The sequence below is a fragment of the Neocloeon triangulifer genome, unplaced genomic scaffold (assembly GCF_031216515.1).
Source record: "Neocloeon triangulifer isolate White Clay Creek 2 clone unplaced genomic scaffold, ASM3121651v1 ptg000012l, whole genome shotgun sequence".
Taxonomy (NCBI): Eukaryota; Metazoa; Arthropoda; class Insecta; order Ephemeroptera; family Baetidae; genus Neocloeon; species Neocloeon triangulifer.
The window spans coordinates 12,546,548-12,567,203 of NW_026775554.1; the positions used below are offsets into that span (position 1 = coordinate 12,546,548).

General features: G+C 37.3%; 2 protein-coding genes across 3 annotated transcripts in view; one reads left to right on the forward strand and one right to left on the reverse strand.

Moving 5' to 3' along the window:
* Window positions 1-214: 214 nt before the first annotated feature.
* On the forward strand, window positions 215-14,884 carry LOC132196306 (uncharacterized). Its single transcript, XM_059618859.1, has 22 exons — window positions 215-500; window positions 2,948-3,111; window positions 3,388-3,600; window positions 3,656-3,851; window positions 5,327-5,493; window positions 5,558-5,689; window positions 5,757-5,936; window positions 6,428-7,660; window positions 7,744-7,944; window positions 8,006-8,209; window positions 8,910-9,020; window positions 9,091-9,396; window positions 9,574-9,876; window positions 11,055-11,268; window positions 11,402-11,446; window positions 11,699-11,870; window positions 12,780-13,005; window positions 13,057-13,261; window positions 13,937-14,088; window positions 14,157-14,357; window positions 14,472-14,573; window positions 14,624-14,884. The coding sequence occupies exons 1-22, from the start codon at window positions 413-415 to the stop codon at window positions 14,717-14,719; spliced, it is 4,911 nt and encodes a 1,636-aa protein (XP_059474842.1). The 5' UTR covers window positions 215-412; the 3' UTR covers window positions 14,720-14,884.
* Window positions 14,885-14,925: 41 nt separating this feature from the next.
* LOC132196890 (uncharacterized) overlaps window positions 14,926-20,656 on the reverse strand; it is a 74,159-nt gene continuing 68,428 nt past the window's right edge. For both annotated transcript variants that reach the window (XM_059619826.1, XM_059619825.1), the window contains exons 4-10: window positions 19,926-20,128; window positions 19,448-19,606; window positions 19,200-19,299; window positions 16,914-17,268; window positions 16,472-16,577; window positions 16,152-16,403; window positions 14,926-15,684 (exon numbers count right to left, since the gene is read on the reverse strand). In XM_059619826.1, the coding sequence (XP_059475809.1) occupies window positions 15,520-15,684; window positions 16,152-16,403; window positions 16,472-16,577; window positions 16,914-17,268; window positions 19,200-19,299; window positions 19,448-19,606; window positions 19,926-20,128 (1,340 nt within the window). In that variant the 3' untranslated portion in view covers window positions 14,926-15,519. The remainder of the gene's footprint in view (window positions 15,685-16,151; window positions 16,404-16,471; window positions 16,578-16,913; window positions 17,269-19,199; window positions 19,300-19,447; window positions 19,607-19,925; window positions 20,129-20,656) is intronic.

Here is a 20,656-nt window from a genome sequence, read left to right on the forward strand (position 1 = left end):
GCACTCTAAAATCCATTTATGTGGCAATAAAATAAACATTGACCAAATCATCTCGATTGGAAATGAGCTAGTCCAAGGACAGACAAACAATCGCATCTATATTGGCCACGAGTTGGAAGGCACGCCAGCAGGTCAGTGGGCCAAATTTTTCCGATGCAAATTAATCATAATCTCTTCAAAGGAAGCTCTAGTTGAACAAAGGGAGGAAAAAAGCGGCGAAATTGCGGTGAGATGAATAATTAAAAAGCAGTGGTCACTTGGATACCCGTGTTGTTAGCAACACACGGCGGCGGCGGGACATAATGGCATGCATGCCATCGACCCACGCGGCGCCGCCGCCGCTCCCTTGATCACTCGGCAGGTGTCCGTCGAACGTCCGACACCGGCCATGCCCTGACTTCCGATTCGCCGCATGGCAAAGCCTAGGGCCGCCAACTGCAAGCACCCTCACAGAAACTTCACCACGAACGGACTTTACCAACACATCAGTCCGCCTAGAGGTAATGTTTTTCATTTAATTGCTTGTGATAATTGTAATTTTAATGACGATTTTGGCAACAAAATAAAGTTAAGTAAAAAAATGTCAAAATTTGACAATTTCTATATTGCATAATTTACGATTTTTTTTAAATGATCTTATTATTTTGAGGACAAAATGAAATAAAATGTAGAAACAAAAACACTCAATGAATGATAATTATTGTCAAATAACGACATCACCAGCACAGAAGCAACCGATTAGTTTGAAAATTTAATCGTATTTGTAAAAGCTGATCTGAAGCTGATATACACTTTTGATTTACTATATTTTTCTTACAAATATATAAATTTAAATTTATTGGATTGTGTTATTTTTATTGAAACTTGGAATTAATTTTAGGGATTTAGTTAAATGTGGTGATGAATTGTTTTACAAATGCATTAAAATATTGATAGGTCTTTTTGACAACCCAAGCTATAATAAAAGTTGCTTCTGACTCGGGCAAGTGCACGGTATTTGCCAACAAGTGGGAAAATTTCTCGCGCGCCGCACTTGACATCGCGTGCGGTCAAAGTTTCACCTTTGTTTGATACTTATATTAATCCTAGGATGATGGAATATCGGAATTGTATTGGAATTTTCTCACGGCTCGCGTAGCGAAACTATTTATTATTGCATAATACTAATGCTATTTTTCTTGCAATCAATCCGAAAATGAGTCTTCTTCTAATATATAATTAATAATTATTAATTGGTATCAGAAAATGACAAGCTTCAAATGCAAAAATTCGTTTTTCCGGCAATAATTTGGGGACATCTGGAATAGAATTTCAGTTTGTGTTCAATCTGTAAAAAATGGAAGGTATTACATTAAAATTTTCTTTTTAATAAACGAATTTAAATTTCCAGTTTGCTGACTTATTTTCTGTTTTTCAATTCAAAATATTACAGATAAATTTTTGCTAGATTCCTTTGCGGCAGAAATAGGAAGCCAAAATTACTTAGCTAAAATTCTATTTTAACAATGAACTTATAAATAAACAGGAACTCTTTTGTTATAAACAATTTTCTTATGATATTAACCCATATTTTTATCTGGCGGCGGCCGTGACAGGCGTGTTCCTGTTGTCGTTTTTTTTAGCTGACCTCTGCTAGTTGTGATACCCTTTCTGCTCATCTTTCAGATTTTTCTTATTCAATTTTCTTTTAAAGTGATTTGAGTAGAGCAAGCAATAATGTTTTTGAAATAAAAAAAATTTATCAAGATAAATTAAAATTTTCTGTATAACCAAAAGTTACTCTCAAACATTTTACATCAAATTAATAACCAAGTTTTATTTTGCACTTGTGCTTTCCGTTTTTTTCTCCCACGTTATGAAGGGGAAAGAGTAGAAAAAATACCATTCTTTTTATATTGTCACTCTGCTGTGCCAATTTACAAATAAACTCAATTATTATAAAAGTAGGTTATCTGCCAATTTAAAATTTACAAAGTCGACTCATAACAACGCAAATTTCAAATTAGAACACTTTTATCTAGCGTCATGGGGGCAAGGGGTGATTTCCATTGAAAGAAAAGTAGGCCAAAAATGAAACGAATCAGGAAGAAGTGACACCCTCACGCATTTTCACGTACGTGCGCGCGAGTCGCGGTGAATGTGTGTCACAACAAAGTGCGGGAGGGCGGAATTGTGTGTCACTATCTCATGCACACACGTGAAAGAATTGAATAAACTACGAGTTAGCACGTTTAATCGGGCGAATTATCGACCAACCTGATTTCCCCGTCCGATCAAAAGGTTCGCCTCACAAAGGACGCGAGGGTGCGGAATTTCCCGCGCCTTCATGAATGCGTACCACGCCGTACCCCTTTTGGACCTGGGTTCGAGGTTTGCCCGTCGTGAGCCCACAGTTGACGGCCCACCCTTGGAGCGAGGACATACTCGCCAATCTCACGCCTGATTTCAATAATCAAGACCTCGATCGCGTGCCCTGATCAATTAGAGCGTTTGATTGGAGCTTCTCAATTATTAATCGGGTTTGGTGTGCTTTTGTTGTTGGCACCAATTTAGGGCAGTGGGCACTGCAACTAGATATTATTTAGTGTGCTTTTAGTCTTTGCTTACTAGTGGCGACTATGGTCAGCAATTCGTTCTGTATATTTTGTAAGTCTAACCTGAGGAGCAGCTGAACGTTTTAGGATGATTTTTTCTAATATCATAAAATTAATGGAATTTATTATACCTCTCAGTAATCTAACATTCTTTTTGTGCAAAATAAACTTTCACAGTTTAAAATTGTTACGAAATTAATTTTCCTGAAAACATTAAATAAATTTTACGTAACATATAGATTTAGTGTGGCTATATATAGAAAGATATCACAGCGTATCACAGAAAGAAAACAGTTTTTTTTTAGGTTATTATGAATTTCAAAAACAAAAATTATCTTTTGTTGATTTATCAGCGGTACCAGCGCTGAAGCCTGAAGCGTTGCGGCAGTGGCTAAAGGAGGGCGACGTCGAGAGACTCCGCCAACTGGTCACCGACGGTCAGGGACACCGACTGTTGGGCGAGCGTCCTCCTGTGCCAGCTGCCAGGGGATTTTTACGGACGCTACCTTCGCTCATGGTAAGTTTTTTTATTGATTCCATCAACATAGTGTTTAAATTTTATTTTTTATCTTGAACTTAAAATGATATATGTAAAGTAGAAAAAAAGGTCAGTAGTCAACAACAGAAGCATGATTATTTAGAAATAATTTATGTTTATCTTAAAGACGTAATAATTTAAGTCTTTTTTAAAAATTAAATTATTAGTTATTTAAAATTTCTAGTTTTTTTATTCTTAAATTTGAATAATTTTTTTTAACTTGAATTTAGTTTTTAAAAATAATCTGGATTTTAGGCCAGACAAGAAGAAGTTCACATCGCTGCTGAAGATGGCAAAGCAAACGAAGTGGCCGCCATGCTTGAAAAGGGCGATGAAGGTGCTCGCCTGGCCATCAGCAAGGACGCCGCGGGCCTTGGTCTGCTGCACAAGGCGGTGCTCCGAGGGCACGTCGCCCTTGCTGAATTGCTTGTGGAGAAGTACCCTTTGACCATAAACCTCCGAGATCATGTGAGAACCAAAACTAAAATTTATCAAAACGATTATTCACTTTTAAATCATCTAGGAGGGTAGGACGCCTTTGCACTACTGCGGGGCGAGTCCAGAGGCGAATTTTATGTGGGGCCTGCTGGAGGCAGCAGGAGCGGACTTGGACGTGGTGGACAGGCGTGGCAACAAGGCCAGGCATTACCTCAACATGAGCAAAAACGCGTCTGGCAGCAGCCTAGGTTCCTTGAAGCGAGTTCGTCGGCAGGAACCAGGCAAGTTTTAAATTTTATTTAAACGTGTTCATTAACTCAATTATTTTAAAAACGAACTGATTGAAAAAATATTTTATCGCTGGTGCAATTATTGCGACTCTCTTTAAATAATATTTAGTTATTTTTATTTTTAATATCACGCATTACATTGAATTTATTAATATTTTTTTTAGATAGGCAACCTGTTTGACTTTAATGTAAGTTGAATTGCCTATCCCAACATAAATATGATGTTCAGACGTTTAAAATTGCATACTAAGAATAAACAAATAATTAATCAATACCAACAGTAAAAAAAATAGGAAGTATTTGAAAAAACTACACAAAACTTTAATGTTTAAATATTATATAATTAAATATTATTAAATTAATTTAGATTCATAATTTTGCAGGATTGATTTTGAAATATGTCTTGCATTTTATAATTAAGCAAAATTAAGATAAGAAAATCAAAGAGCCCGCAAAGCAATTAAACTTCGCGCAGCAACCACTCGAGTGCAATTATATATAATTGAGACGGCGGCACAAGAGTTTATTCGCAGCTGAGCTCATTAAGTAAGCGGAGGTGTCGGGTGGTATTGACTGAAAGGGCACTTATATTGCAGCATGTTACGTTACGCGACGAGGTAATTGACCGACAAGTTGCACATAAGCGAATACTAATATTCATACGCGAGTGCCTGTCAACCTTGTGTGAATCGCCGCCTCTGACTATTGATACGGCAATTATTATTGAATCGAATCGAAGGTAGTGACAGTTGCCGACCTAGATCAGTCCATCTAATAGTATGTACGAGAAGGAAAACAAGAAAGAGAGCCTCGCTCAACTTTGAATTAGTCATTGCCTGCGACCTTGATTTAAAGGCAGTTTGTTTGTTAGCGACTCGCACAAATTCGATTTCCGACACAATCAGTTAAAGAGGGTAAATTATAAAAAAGCGGCTCAGACATTTTTAGGGGGGGGGGGGGAATAAATATAGAGAACAAACAGCTCTTTTTAATTGAATTTAAAAAATGAGGGCAAAAAATGATATCAAAGTGTAGTATTTCTAGAATAAGAGACCTTCATTGATAGTATATTATAAGAAAACGACCTATTTAACTCGACATCATTGATTTATTCACATTCACACGTCCCTAATATTTTCTTTAGCCTTCTTTTTAATATCAATTGAACCTACACTATCATATTTTTTTTTTTTTTTAAATTAAATGGAAACATTTACGATCGATCTTAAGAAGGTCAGAACTTACATCCAACAATTCGCAGCCCAAATTATATAATAAGTTTCTTTATGTAGCTCTAGAGCATTCTTCGAAATTCAAGTTTGATTGATTTTTTTTTTTTAAAATAATAACAATATTAAAAATGCCTAAAATTGAATTCAAAATATAATTATCCCTATTATCAAAAATTCTTTTACAACTTTTTTAATTTATGGAATGAAAAATAAAATGATTAAATGTAAATATAGATCTGCCCGTCATCGTGACGAGGGCGCACATTCGCAAGTGGATTCACGAGCGAGATTTGGGCAAGTTGGAAAAGCTGCTTTGGGCAGGCCACGGCGACAGGCTTTTGCTCGAAACCAGCGCCAGTCCCAAAGTCCGCGGCTTCCTGGAATCAGTTCCTTACATTCTGGTAAGAAACCCACGTTCAAAAGTACAAACTCGCAGGCTATTTAAGCTGTATCAATCACCCACAGACGGTGATAAAAGAGGCGCATTGTGCTGCTGTCACGGACAACATTCAACTCTGGCGTTTGCGAACGTCGCCTCCAGTACCTGAACACGTAGTTATAAGTAAAGATAAGAACGGTCTCGCCCCACTCCACAAGGTAATTTTTCTTTCAATTTGAGTGGTTTTCATTCTTTTCTTACAAAACGTCTTTTTTGCACAAAAAGGCTGCTGGTCTCGGCCATGTGGACATTGTACACGAGATCCTTACGCGCTTCCCAGACGCTCACAAAGCGACGGACGAAACAAAAAGAACTCCTTTGCACTACGCCGCCCTTTTGAAAACGGATGGCCCTACTTACAGAGCTCTCATGGACGCAGGAGCAGATGAAAACGCTCCTGATAAGGTAAAATGAATTACACATTTTTTTTTCTTTCAAAAGTTAGTTCAGTTCGCTTAACTTCCACTATTAGCCATTCAACTCAACTCAAGAAAATTTGATTGAAAAAATAAGTCATGGTTTTAAATTTAAAATGATTTAAATATTGGAAATTAAATGGTCGCAGACCGTAATTGAGACTGGTAGAGCTGTTAAAATGTAAAATATTTATTTTTTTTAAAAAAAAAAAAACCTATAAAAATTAATATGCGTTGATAATGTAATAAGTTCATAACAATAATTTTTTTTAAAAATTACATTTATATTTAAAAAGTAATTTAAATGAATAATGTTACGCATAATTGGTATTTAAAAATTATAAAAGGCTTCTTCTTGCAAAAAGAAAAATAAAATAATAATAATAATTGATATATTTATTATACTAACATTATGTTATTTATATAAGTTTTGTTTTTAAATGCTATATTAAAAATTAAATATAAAAATGAATTTTTCAGAAAGGACACACGCCGTTGTTCTACGCACAACATCCACATGATCACATAGACTCGTCCTTGCTGACCCACGTGCCTGAGGCCCCAAGGGCGCACAGCAAGTTGCCCACGAGCTGGAATTGGAACTTGCTCACGTTGGCTCCAAACGCGATCGCCACTAACATGGTGCCCGAACCTCTTCCTCTACCTCAGCTGCCGAAAAGGGCGGAAAAAGCGCCGTTGCCCAATATCAAAAGACAGCCGCCCAAACCTGTTCAGCCCAAGAACGAAAGCTCAAAAGAATTGGACTTAAAACAAAGTCAAAATAAAATAGCGAAAAACCTACTTGACTCCAGCGAGACGAAATTTTCTGCTTACCAGCCGCAAATCCCAAAAAAGAAACCAATCTTAGACAACAGCAGTTCCAAAATTTCTGCAGAAAGTCCACACAAACCTTTGGAAACTTCCGGTGGCAAATTTAATAACCTTCCGTCTAGTCCGATTAAACCAATTGACACTTCTGGAGGCAAATTTAATTTGCCGTCAAGTCCAATTAAACCAACTGACTCTTCGGGGGGTAAATTTAACCTTCCCTCTAGTCCAGTGAAACCTTTAGAGACCTCCGGAGGAAAATTCAACCTGCCTTCAAGTCCGAAGAAAATCCTGGACCAATCAGGAAGTCGCCTGAACACCTCCCTTGTTCAAACAAGTCCTATGCGTGTATACGACTCGTCTGGCACCAGGATCATTTCGACCCCTTCCGTTTACGTCAGTCGGCAACCCCTTTCGACCATCCCCCTGGCGGCCACCGCCTTTCCCAGCTCTCGCGACTTTGACATCGCCCAAACTCCTCCGACCACGTTCTCCTTTTCGCCGAGCACGTCCAACCGCACCCCTTTGGGCATCAGCAGAATCAACACCCCCTTCAACCCCAACATTACCAGACCTCGGTTCAACCCCCCTGTGCCGCCAAGTACAGCTCCCGCTTCCACCCCCAACCAATCAGCCTTTGCAACCACAACGGTGCCCAGCACTGCCCCTTCGGTCACCACTTCGACAGTCAACAAACCGTCAGAGGGTGTCAAGGAAAGGGTGGAGGTGATACCTGAAACGCCACCCTTGGAAAGAGTTCAGAACCTTGCCACGGACGAGGAGCTTCTTCAAAAGGAGCTGGAAATGATTGAAAAGGAAGAGCAAGTTGGTGCAAGACTTCCTGAAAAAGCGGAGGCGGAACTGAAGAAGGAAGATTTGGCTTCGGTATTCTTTCATTAAAACACACGTAGAAAATTAGAAATCAAAATTGCCTGTTTTTCAACTCTAATTTAAGTTGTTGGTTTAAGGATAAACCGGTTAGGCCAATTTCACCCCCCGGCACTCGCATGCACGCACCCCTGATCGAAAAGTGGGTCAATAACGTGGACATGGCGCGGCTGGAGGACGCCCTGCTAGAAGGTCGCGGTCAGAGGGTGTTGAAAATTATTTCAAACTCGCCGAAGAGTGGCGATTTTAAAGGATTCGTTGCAAGAGCACCTGGATTTATGGTTAACAATTTTTATAATAGCTAATTGATCATGTATTAACTTTCCAAGTTTAAAAAATTAGGAAGCAATGAAATTGATCCACTCGGCCGCCAGGACTGGAAACCTCGATCAACTGAATGAACTCGTCGGAGTTTACAAGAGGATTGCTTTGGCCAGGGATGAGGAGGGTGCGCAACCCTTACACGCGGCCGTTAGGGCAGGAAACGAGGACGTTGCCTTGAGAATTTTGGAGATTTTTCCTCAAGGTGCTTCTGTTCCTGATTGGGCAAGTCTCAATTCCCTCTATCTATTTTATTTAAAAATCCTATAAAAATTATTTGAAAAATGAATGCTGCAAAAGCTAATTATTGTTTATATTTTTTTTTCAACATTTTGTGATTTTAAGTACCATCAATAATTATTGAAAAAATTGTTACATATTCAAGACAAATATCTTGGAGTGACAAAATTTTAACTTTTCTCATTCTCATTTTCACGTTTGATTAAAAATATCAAATATCAAAAGTTTAAATTTTAGAATCTTCAGAACAATCAATATCTATCATATGCTCAAGTGGTGGCCAAATGGAAATTTAATAAGTGATAACTACATAGTTAATAATTAAGATTATTAAATAGGCTTTACGATACACATATTATGAATTTTTTAGCATTTATGATAATAAAAACTTATTTATATACCAAATACAAAAGCTGTAAAATTAAAATTAATATAAAATAAATAAATAATAATAAAAAAATTCATTTAATAAATTTTAAGTTAAAATTTATATTTTTTACACTATACTATTTTTATAAACAATGTCAAAAAGATTATAATTATACTTTAGATTCTGTGTAACTAATAATAACTAATTTTATAAACAATATTATTTACAAGAAAATTTCAAGAAGCAACAGATAATTTTTTGTTCGTTTTATTATACTTATTATGACAAATTGATATAATATTGTAATAAATTTAGGAGGGTCGAACTCCCTTGCATTACGCAGCAATGTGTCCTGACATTGAGCGCGGAATTTCATGCTATCAACTTTTATTGGCGCACGGCGCACCGGAAAACGCAAAAGACGCGGTGAGTCCCGCGATTAATTCTTTTTTTGTTTGTCTGAAAATATAAATAATAAAAAAATCTTGAAATTTAGACTGGAAACACGGCGCGAGACTACCTGGAAGAAACTCAATCGCAAGTGCAAAATTACGATGAAGTTGTGAACACGCAAGATGCGATCGTCAAAGTGGCAGAGGAAAACTCTGCCATAACTCAAAGTTTACCGCCGAAGCCCAGCAAAGTGGATGCCGTTTTAGAGGAGGCTAAACGACTGGTCGCTGAGCAGAACACGGAAAAACTGGCCGAGATGGTGCTTGACGGCCACGGCGAAAAACTTTTAGGGCTGCACTCAACCAACCCCTACGTGCAGGGTCTTTTGGAAAATGTTCCCGAGTACATGGTAAGTATACAATTATTTTTGTGGAAAATAAAATTATTTTGAAAGAGAGAAATAAATACTGCATTAATTTAAATTAAGCATTGACAAAATTTGAATTTTTTTAAATTATTTGTTAAGATATACAAAAGTTGTGGTTTATAATTTGACTAAAAGTAAATCACCTACCTTTTTGTGCAGTCAAAAATCAAGAAGGTTCATGAGGCGGCGGAGACAGGGGACATGGTGGCCCTGCAGAAGGCCTTGGAGCGACGCAAGTTCGTCACATCACGTGACAAGTACGGCGCCACCCCTCTGCATAAAGCGGTGCTCCATCAGCAGATGACGGTGGTGCGGTACCTGGCCAGCCGCTTCCCTGAGAGTCTCAAGGCGCAGGACCAGGCAGGACGCACGGCCCTTCACTACTCGGCAGTCCTACCTGACAGAGGCAGCGTCTACGGAATTCTGGCCTCTCTCGGGGCTGACGTCAACATACGAGATATGGTAGGAAAAATTAATTTTTATCAATAATTCTTCTTATGCGTGGTCAATGCAATAATAATCTCCAATGCTGTCTCTCTTTTTAATTTGTATTTTCAATTTTTTAAACATCAAAAATATTAACTAGAAATCATTAAATTTCGAATATTTCTAACAGGAACATGATGAAAAATCATGAGTTTATCAGGATAATTTATTTAAGCACATCAAACAATACTTTATTACGCATTAATTTCAAACTGCATGTCCTTTAATAAATCATAATGTGAATTTAAGTAAAAATATCACACCACAAGATTACGCTTTATTCTTTCTCAAATTTACTATATTCCTTTTAGAAATGATGAGAATTTAAAAAAATGGAGTGAAATAAAAATTACTATAGGATAATATTTTTTCTATTTTTTCCTCTACATGTACATTTTTCCAAATTGTTGAAAAAATATGAAATTATATTCTCATTATTCAATATTCATGCAAATTTAAGCTGGTCATCTAGACACTCCGTACGCTTTTGAATTAATTTTAATTTTAGAACCCTCAACCCTCAACACTGTAATTATACTTGGAATTACAATCTATTACCTTAATGCACCACCTTGATACATCTCTGTAGTGAAAGATGAAATCTGAAGTTTCCGAATGTTCATCACGGTCTCGATTAGGATAGGATTAAGCGATATTTCAGGCACTTCATTTGATATGTTCACCTTGTCACCTAAACGCGATTAAAAACTGAACGTAAACAGCAGTAAACAGTAAAAACGTCTGTTGCGGTCTGTTCCATTTGACCCTCCCACTCCTTGTTTCCATTGTGAGTAATTATAAGGTAATATTTACAGGAAGACGCCAGAGGGCGGCGGGTTTTGTGTCTTTTTGGCGGCAATAACAGTGAACAATAATTGTAACAAAGAAATGCTTGCATAATTTGTTCTGAAAATTTGTGGTAGACGAATGAAGAATATTATATTTTTATATGATTTTACTCACTTCGTTGTATCTTATCCTAAAATAGAGTCTTAAAGTTTGTCTAATTAATACATGTTTCAATAAATTTTTTTCAAATGCAATTTTTAGTAAAAAAAAACCATGTACTTAAAATTTAAACTATAGAATTAGAGGAAATAATTGTTATAATATGGTACAAGGTAAATTGATAAATTTCACTATCTTATTGCTAGCGTGGACATACGGCCTTGGATTACCAGCTTCACCACGAGCAGAAACGGAATCACGCGCAACTTCTGCTCGAACTGGGCGGCGACCCCAATCTGGCCGCCCTCGACCCGATGGACCCGACTGCTACCCTGGCCACATCGGCCGCTGGGGCCCTCACCATGGACATGCTTGAACCCGACCCAAGGGACATGACTTTTGGTACCGAACCGTCTCTTGGTATAGCAAAATAAAATGCTGTTATCGTAGAGAATTTTTTATATAGAACTTAGAAATCCTTATTTTTTTAGCTATTAGTATTTTTTTTTTAGTTTTATGCTTAATCATAAGCTGACCTTTCTGAAAATTCTAGTGAAAAATTCTTTGCCGCCGGTGACAGCTCACTTTGACGGAAAAGGTAAATAAAAATAAATTGGTCCACCCAAGACGCGGAAAAATATTTTCGTTGCTCCTTCACAAATACACATACAATTTTCCTCTGCTATACGAATTTTGGCATTTCTCCAAACACACACACACAGAAAGAACAAGAGATGCGTTTTCCACTCGTCCAACAGAGATCACACACGCAAACAAAGGAAACACTCCCGAGTGATTCGCATACATTTTTTTCTCTCTACAAAAAGCATGTCCACTCTTTGGTTTTCAGCGCTGCAAGAGCCGCTGGTCGAGGCGCTGAAGGAGGTATCAAAAAAGCGTCCCCAGAACCCAATTTCCTACCTGGCAAATATCCTCCACCAATATGCGAACAAAAGTGCAAAAAGCGATGCAAAAAAGCTCAACGCGTTGCTTGATAGCCTCGAGCAGGTAGCATCTCCCAAGTGAGAGCAATTTTGCATGGCCGCATGTCCACCACACCGCACCACCAGAATGCAAAATTCAGACTTCCAAATTGGTATGAATGTTTGCGATTAAAAGACAATGCAACTTTAGGTCTATATTAGTTGGTAAGGTACAGTACGTACAGTTGAAACTTAAATCAATCTTATACTATTTTATTTGAATTGCAATAGTACTATAGTTGAATGTAAATTTTGATACAATGTGTAAAAAAATTTGATTGATCATTTTACACAATGAATTTTTTATTCATTAACACAATAAAAGAATACAAAATTTTTTAATTTTACAAAATATACTATCATTAAAATTTTTTCACATTAAATTTGTTCAATTTTATTTTCTAACACTTTTTTTAAAATAATCTTTTTATAACATATTTAATGTTATTTTTAATTACTCTTCAGAATGCATGAAATTTTCACAGATTTATTAAAAAAAAATTATATAATGTGCATCAAACATTATTAGGAGATATGAATTAACAATTCTATCAAAGAAATTTCCAGTCAATAACGAATAAAATCCTTCATGTTTCATTACTATAATGTATTTCTCGACATTCCTTAATTAAAGAATTATCTTTTTTTACAACTGAAGTGCAGCCTAATAATTTGAATTTTTGTTGTATTTTAGTATGATGTATAGCAGGCAATTAAATAATTCTACAAGCAAAGAAAATGTAGAAATTTTTTAAATTGTTTTCATATTTTTAATTGAACTTGAAATAATAAAATGACTTGCGTTGCTATAACTCAGTACTCTTTTTTTAATAGCTTATTATTGGTTCTATGATTAGAAGTTGATTGTAATAGTAGTGAAACATTTAAGCAGAAAGTTAGAAGTAAATTATTTTGAGTATTTAGAAAGTTGAATTTTCGTTAATTTAGTCAGTACAATTATCCTTCAGAAGTTACAAAATTATTGCTGTTTTCGCAGCAAGAGTCAGGTGGCGTGAAGACACCCGAAGTGGGCCCTCCCGTCCCATTCAGTCCCTCCGAGGAAGCCGATGAGGAGGACAATGGCAGACTGACGGCGCCGCCGATGCCGCAGAGCCGCGATCGGCGCCTCGAGACGGCCGGCTCGATGACGAGTGGCGTCGGCAGCACCAACAGAGTAACAAGTCGCCCTCGCTTGCCCTTCTCTCTGCTACTATTGTCTCGGCAGGACGAGTACGGCCAGAGCATGCTGCACTTCGCCGCCGTCCGCTCGCACAGCCGCAACGCCTTCGCGCAGATCCTCAAGGAGGCCGGTCTGAGCGTTGGACAGCGGGACATGGTGTACCGGACTCCCAGGGACGTCGCCCTAGAAGCTGGTCTTCCCGAGAACGCCAGGGATATTGATGAATGGGTTCTGCACCTTGCAATGGAAGGTGAGAAAGAAGAATATGGAAAAATTAATGAATGAATTGAATGAATTTTGTGAGGTTGATAAAGGTCGAATGTTTATAGTGCAAGATTGACTTCATGATATTTTAAATTTAACATATAATTATTATAATTGAAAGCAAAGCAGACAGTTTTTTTATTTTTATTATTATGCTTATGCATTAAAAATAAAAAAACTGAAATGAAAAGAAAATCTTATTTTTTTTATTATTTATTCAAGTTCTAAAATAGAGTCAGAGTCATTTGTGATTGCTTTTTAAATGGTTAAGAGTGAATTGAAAAAATTTTGTTAATAAAAGAAGGGAGAAAAACAGAGGAAACAAAAATTCCATTAGATAAATTTAATCAATTTATTATTCTTTCACATTTGAAGATTTCCATAGAAAATTATTCATTACAAATTAATATATTTTTCAATCCAATCAAAAAATTTTATTTAGCAGCAATAATTAAATTATTTTAGCTATCAATTTTATCATTTTATAAATAAAAAATTTGATTATTCAAATGAATAATTTTTTTATAGAATTGAAAAAAATTTAGCTCAAGCACCCAAAATAACATTTTATTTTAATTTATAATTTTATTGCTACAATTTTTTTTTATCCGATAATTATTTTAATCTGCATGAGGTAATATTTTTCAATTTCTCCTACCAGGCGACACAACGAGATTAGAGGAACTTCTATTAGACGGATACGATCACATTTTGGATATTGCAAATTCAAGAGGGGTCGGAATTATAGACCTAGTAACGCATGCTAATGTGCAGGAAAGCGCTGCCTTTTTAAATTCCATCTCGGCTTTTGAAGTAAGTTGGTTAAAAAATAGATACAGAGGACAAAAGATAAATGGGGAGGAAATTCGGTGTGTCATTAGAGTCGTCGCGACTGGATCCACTCTGCGATAAGGAGCGGTGATTTGGGCAAAGTGCGCGAGGTGCTCAACTCGAGCCGGCTGGCGGTGGCGCGCAACAAGTTCGGCAGATGCGCCCTTCACGTCGCTGTCCTCACTGAGCAAGAGAAAATCGTCGAGTTCATCGCGATCAAGTTTCCAATTTGTCTCGCCGCCGGAGACAATGTGAGTTATACGATTGCTTGAAATTTCATCTTCCTCTATTTTTTTTTTCCAAGAGTGCAGAGGCTGCAAGAAAAGGTCGCATTTCAAAGCTGATTGTGAGATTTTTTGTTTCAGCTCGAAAGAACGGCGTTGCATTACGCGATGGCAATGGACGATGCAGAGAAGCTGAGCATGATTTTGGTCAAGGCCGGTGCCAAAAGGGTTACCAAGGATTTGGTATGCATCTTTTTTACATTTGATTTAACTTGGAGCAAACAAAATTTTAGAAAGGAAGACAGCCGTCGTTCTACTTTGTCAACAGGGAGGAAATAATTAGTTTGAAGGAGGAGGAGATGAGAGAGGTGCATGGAGTAGTAGCCTGAGCCTAATTTACAGGATAATTAATTACAATATGTACCTGTAGCAATCTGCATATAAATAAAATAGGGATATAATAATTGTCTATGTTTATATAGCAACGCTTAAAAAGTTTATAAATTACTATTTGTAACGCTTTAGAAATTAAATTTCGTAAATTTTTGAGAATAGAATAAGATTTTGGGTTTTCATTCAACAATAATAAAAACCATTGTTAACAATATAGCCGTCATTTATTAAATGATACATGGAACACCAAATGTTAAAAATGCTATATGATAACTTTAATCTCCTTTGGTTTAATTTGATGGGGGCGTCAAGTAGCATTTTTATTTTCACAAAGACACTGCGCTATTCAATGCCAACATCAGGTTGAGGCCTCTACATGTTAATTTTTCTTGATCAACAATAAATTCAACAGTTTTATTAATTCTCAGTTTACAGTGGTGAGCGTTCTCGGTACAGTTTAATTCGGTTTGAAACACTTAGATTTGAATTATTTACAAATAGGCTCACATCGATTTTAAGTAGTTTTTATTCTGGCAGCATGTCTAACTGTTAGCTAAGTTGATTTCCTTCCACTTCATTTCGCAAAATATATATTTATTTATATTTTATGTATAAAATTTCACTGTCTAAATTCGAAATGGGAATATATTTTTCAAATCCTAAATCGTTATTGTAATTTTTTTCAATTCATGTGGCAAAAGAGCATTTTGAAAATTCACCCCCGCGATTTGCCAACTAGCGTCCGTTATCCTCAAGTCTATTGGTCCTCTCTGGTGATCAGGCTGAGTGAAGACAATCACTGGCGCTTCAAAGGCGACTGAGAGTGGTGCTGGCTGTGGGCACTTAGGGGGTGATTTTTTGGTGGCATCGCCTCGTCAGACGCCGGTCTCTCGACGCCGTCGTCAATTTGCCACTTTTGCCTGAGGTGTGAGTGAAGCCTTTCAAGGAGCATCAGTTTTTCCTGAAATCAAACACCGTGCAAGTGCCCTTGAAGGATAAAGTACGCTTGCTGACAAATTTAATTGACACTTTTGTCTTTAATAGCCCTATTCAACCAACACGATAAAAAAATTATGTAGCTAAAAGCAAAAGCTTTTCAGAACTAGTTAAAAAAATTCAAAATTTTTGCAGACGCTAATTTTCTTTCAAACCAAAAACAAAATATTCTTGTAACTTCTAAAATTTAAAAAAAAAAATATTTTATAGCTCCCAATTTAAACAGTTAAAAAAAGCTTCAAAATTCATAAAATAAATTGTTTGACGTAGGAATTTGAAATCAGTTTGATGTTATTAATTTTGCTTTCAAAATTTCAATCGAATATTTTGACAATAATAGTGATTCTTTAATCAAAACTTATATGTAGAATAAATTACGGCATCATTGCCATCAATAAAATAATTTGACCTTTTCAGGATTTTCATACGTACTCTGACCCAGTCCTTGTTTCTCTGATGGTTCCATTGGCCCTTAATGGGTGGCGTTCGCAGGGAGAGGAGCAGCTGCTCGATTTCCAGCTCCTCGTCGTCAACAGAAATGTTCACAGGCACAGGGGTGTCAGGCTCGTCCAATGAGCCGGTGCTGGCAGGGGCACTGGCGGACGAGGAGACCCTGTGCAGTGGCAGTCTCGCTTTCACTCCACTCGCGTTTTCTGTCGCATCAATCGCAAATTGGGAAGCAACCTTCAAAAGATAAGAAGAAACAGACAGCATGAAGTTTCCTGTTTGGGAATCTTTCGGAAATATTTCACCTTTTGAGGCTCCACTTCCTTAAGATTTTTTCCTCTCAATTTTGGAGGGGTCACGTCAGATACTGCCACAAACGCATGCGAGTGATGAACTTGTGAGGAGCTTGTCCTATAAATCATAAATTGAAATGAATTAAAATTATAAATTTATTTGTAATGAAGAGAGAAAGTAAATTTTTTTTTACATAAATAAAATTCTGCTTAATAATAAAATGTTCATTATACATATTTTCCATTATATTATGATACTGTAATATAATTTCAAGAATGAAAATAATTGTTTTTAAAGATTTCATTTAGTTAATATTCATAAAATCCAATATAATGTGAAACTTTTATTGCTATTTATTATAAAAAAATTTTAGATTTCATGTCCTCCTTATACTATTATGGCGTTTAAAATTGTTTATTATAATAATTAGTTCACAGACTAGGACAGTCATACCCTTGTTCATTGTAAGGACTTGAGGTGACTCGGTGATAAGCAAACTGAGGTGTGTGCTTTCCGCCATGGTGCTCCGCTTGGCCACTCTTGGCAGGGGTGGAAGGTGCCGCGGTGGTTGTGGTCGTTGTCGGTCGGGCCGTCGTTTTTATCAACTTCTGTAGCGACTGCAAATACCGCTCTCGCGCCTTGTCCATCTCGTTCTCCAGCAGAAGGGTGTCAGGGATGCGAGGCACAAGTCGCAAATTGGGGTGACGCAAAGCGACCACCCCTTCTCTCAACTTTACGGGGGTGGATGACGAGGAGTTGGCAGTCGCCGCCAACTTTCGAGAAGCCACAAGTTCCTTATCGAGTTGCTCTGAAAAATAAAAGAACAAAAAAAATTTGAGCGAAAATTTTAATTTATTTGCTCTTAAGAGTTTTAATTAAAATAATATAATAAAAAAAGTGTTTAGCTTAAAAATACTATGAATTTAGAATCAATTAAAAAAGGCAGGAGCTTCAAAAATTAATTCCTGAATGTGTAAAAAGACAGCCGAGCCGGTTTTTTTAAAGACAAATATCAAATATCAGCATTTTTCAGAACCTATATAATCTAAGCACAACTTTCATTATGCCAAAAGATCAATGCTTTGCTGCAGATATTGAAAAAAAAGTTCCTTTTTATCTTTTCAAACAGCACAAGTTGATTAGTTCCGCCTCGAAAACCAATAACAGTAACAGCCTGTTTACGTTTTTTAATCCTTTGCGGACCGATCGCGAACTGCGTATATTTGGTGTGTTCTACCCCAGCTAAAAAAGCGATGTTTTTCATTCCGATGAAAGCCACTCTCGCGCATCTCAGCAAATTTAATCAAAAAGCTTATCAATATCGCAAATGAAAATTGCGCGCTCTGCATGATTATAAAATAACATGGAGCCGCCGCGCGTCGGTTGGTCGGAAAGTTTCTGTGGGAATAAATGAAGTAATGGGCCGCCGCACACGGCCCGCTTTTTCGCAACGTACCGATGAGAGTTGGAGGAGAGAGAGCAGCCGAAATAAAAGCCAAGTCTCATCTCTTTGTCCCGATGGGATCAAACATTTACGCATCAGTTCGCAGCTTACGTGATTAACTCTGGCGGGAGTACCGAGTAGTGTTCTATATATGGAGGAAGCAAAAATCTAAGGCGCACCAGCTGAATGAGAAGGGCAGTGAGAAATAAAACAGCAGATCAAAAGGCCCCAAAATTTTGAAATGAAATGTTCTCATTTTATAAATAATTTTATTTTTATTTCAATGCACAAAATCTTTTAACATAAAAAAAAAATGCTCAGACCTTCAGTAGATTTAAATAAAATAATCATTCTGATTTCGATTTTGCATATAAAGATACAAAAACTCGACAAAAATTAAAAAAAAAATCCAAATTCAATTAATTTTCTCGTATAAGCGCATTAGCGCAGTATTCTGAAATTTTCACGCCCTTTCCCTTTCCCTAAACTTGGCCAGTTACCCTCGCGCGCAATAAATCTCCACCAGTCGGATGTGATCATGAGTGCCTTCTAGCACTTCCCCAATCGAGGGGAGTATATTCTTGAGAGAGTTTTTGGCCGAGACGTGCCGGAAAAAACGCAATTTATTTCCAAATTAACTTCCCAACTAGTCGAGTTTATGGCGCGAGAGCGGGATTTTTAACGAAAATCGATCACGCCGGATTGGATTGCGACGGCGGGACGCGCGGCTGCTGCTTCTGAAATTACCTCGGGGAGTCTCAGTGCGGCCATTGTTTTCACTCTCGCCGCCCGACTAACTTGTTTGGGCGAGCGAATGCGAAATCGGGAAAAAGTGAGCTGGCGAAAAATTGGGTTCGTTTCCGCACTTCCCTATCACGACGTGGGCAACTCTTTTGCGGTTCTCTGATCCTCCATTCCTTTCACGGTCCTATGTTCATTGTTCTTGAGGGGATCAACGTCACAACAAGAAAAGCCTTTTCTGGTTTTTAAGAAGATGCGGATAAATATAAACATCTTTGGACTAATTGATCTGTCTACATGGTTTTTATGGAAATTCTATAATTTGACAATATTTTATTTAATGATTGATTAATTTTTCATAGTTGCTACCAATTTCTTTTGAATGTAATTAAGGCACGTAATTTAATTTAGAATTCTAAATTCACTGTATCAACTCCCTAAATTACTTGATCTTCATTAATTAAAAGAAAATAATAAAATTATAAAAAATAATCACATTCCGTCTCCAGGTTTGAATAAGGCCATTAAAATAAAATAAATGTGAGCCAACTTACGCAGCTCCTGGTGAACTTTCTGCCACTGCGCCGGGTGCTCTGCCAGGTCGACCATCATTTTGAAAAGGCGCTCGCCAGACTCATCACCGTCATCATCATTCTGCAGCGGAACAAAGGCAAAAAATATAAAGAACTATAAAAGAGCGAGTTGCTCGTCGCTTTCATCCACCCTCTTTTCGCCCCAGGCCGTATTATTTTTTTCATCATTTCTCTCTTTTCGCTCGCAGCTCTCACTTTTTAATACGCACCTGGGGAGCGTCGTTTTGTTTCGCTGGTTGCCGACTGTAATTGTTTCCCTTTTCGTTGCTGCCGAGTTGCACCGTGCGTGCTGCTACCCAGGGCTGGGCCCTTTGAGATGGGGTGGGCGACTCCAAGGGACGCACCGTCGAAGGTAGGCTGCCGGAATCCTAAAAGTGTGCCAGACAAAAAATTACACACCTTGTATGGACCTATTCGCAACTCACTTGCCGTTTATTAGTATACATCGTATATGTACATTGAATAAATTTTTAAAATTCATTAAAAAATTCCAAAAGAGAAGGAAAAAATAATTTATTTGTTAATTATTAATTTAAATTTAGTAAGTTTTGCTTTTAAATAAATATATTTAAATTTCTCTAAAAAATCAAAGCCCTTATTTAGAAATTTTAAGCGTTTGGTTTCACGTATTAATTTTTGTTATACTTGAAAAATTTATAATAAAAATAAGCGCACAAATCTATTAACCTCATCGTCGTAATCCCCATCGCCCTCCTCGTCCTCTTCTTCCTCTGCAGAACTGGATTCGGTGGCTTCACTCGCGTCCTCCTCCACTCCAGCCTCTCCATCTTCTTGCTCTTCCTCGGAGTTTTGGGGCTCGTTCACGACTCGCGAGTTTTTCTCGCCAAGTCGCGCCAACTGTTCCTCGAGGGCGACGCCGCCGTTTGAACCTGGAACAGGGCACAAATTTTTAATTAAATGGCACGTTTGGGAAACAACGCGAGAGGACGCATCGGCAGTCGGGTCACGCGCACCCCGCCACCAGAAATATAAATATACGCGCACCCCTGACTATTCTGCTCTCTCGCGCTTATTATGGGCCACCAAATAAAGAGTCAGTTTTATTTGCGGCGCCAAACACTGAAGCTGCGAGGGGCTTACGAGGGGAATTGCTCGTGTCCTTGACTGCAATAGGGACCTTTGACACTGCTGGTGGCGGAAAATTCATCGATATATCTGTTTTGTTTATTCATGCTATGAATTTGGTTAAACAAATTTATCAAAATTGAATTAAAATCTTTATAGAAACTAAAATTAGGCTAATAAGCATGCATTGCAAAAAAATTATTTAATTGTTATAAGGGAAATTCAACTAATGCTATTTTACAGCAATATTATCATACAGTAATAATATCAATAGAAATGTAATAAAAGCATAAAAAAAAAATAGAAATTGATACATAAGAAATAAATAAAAC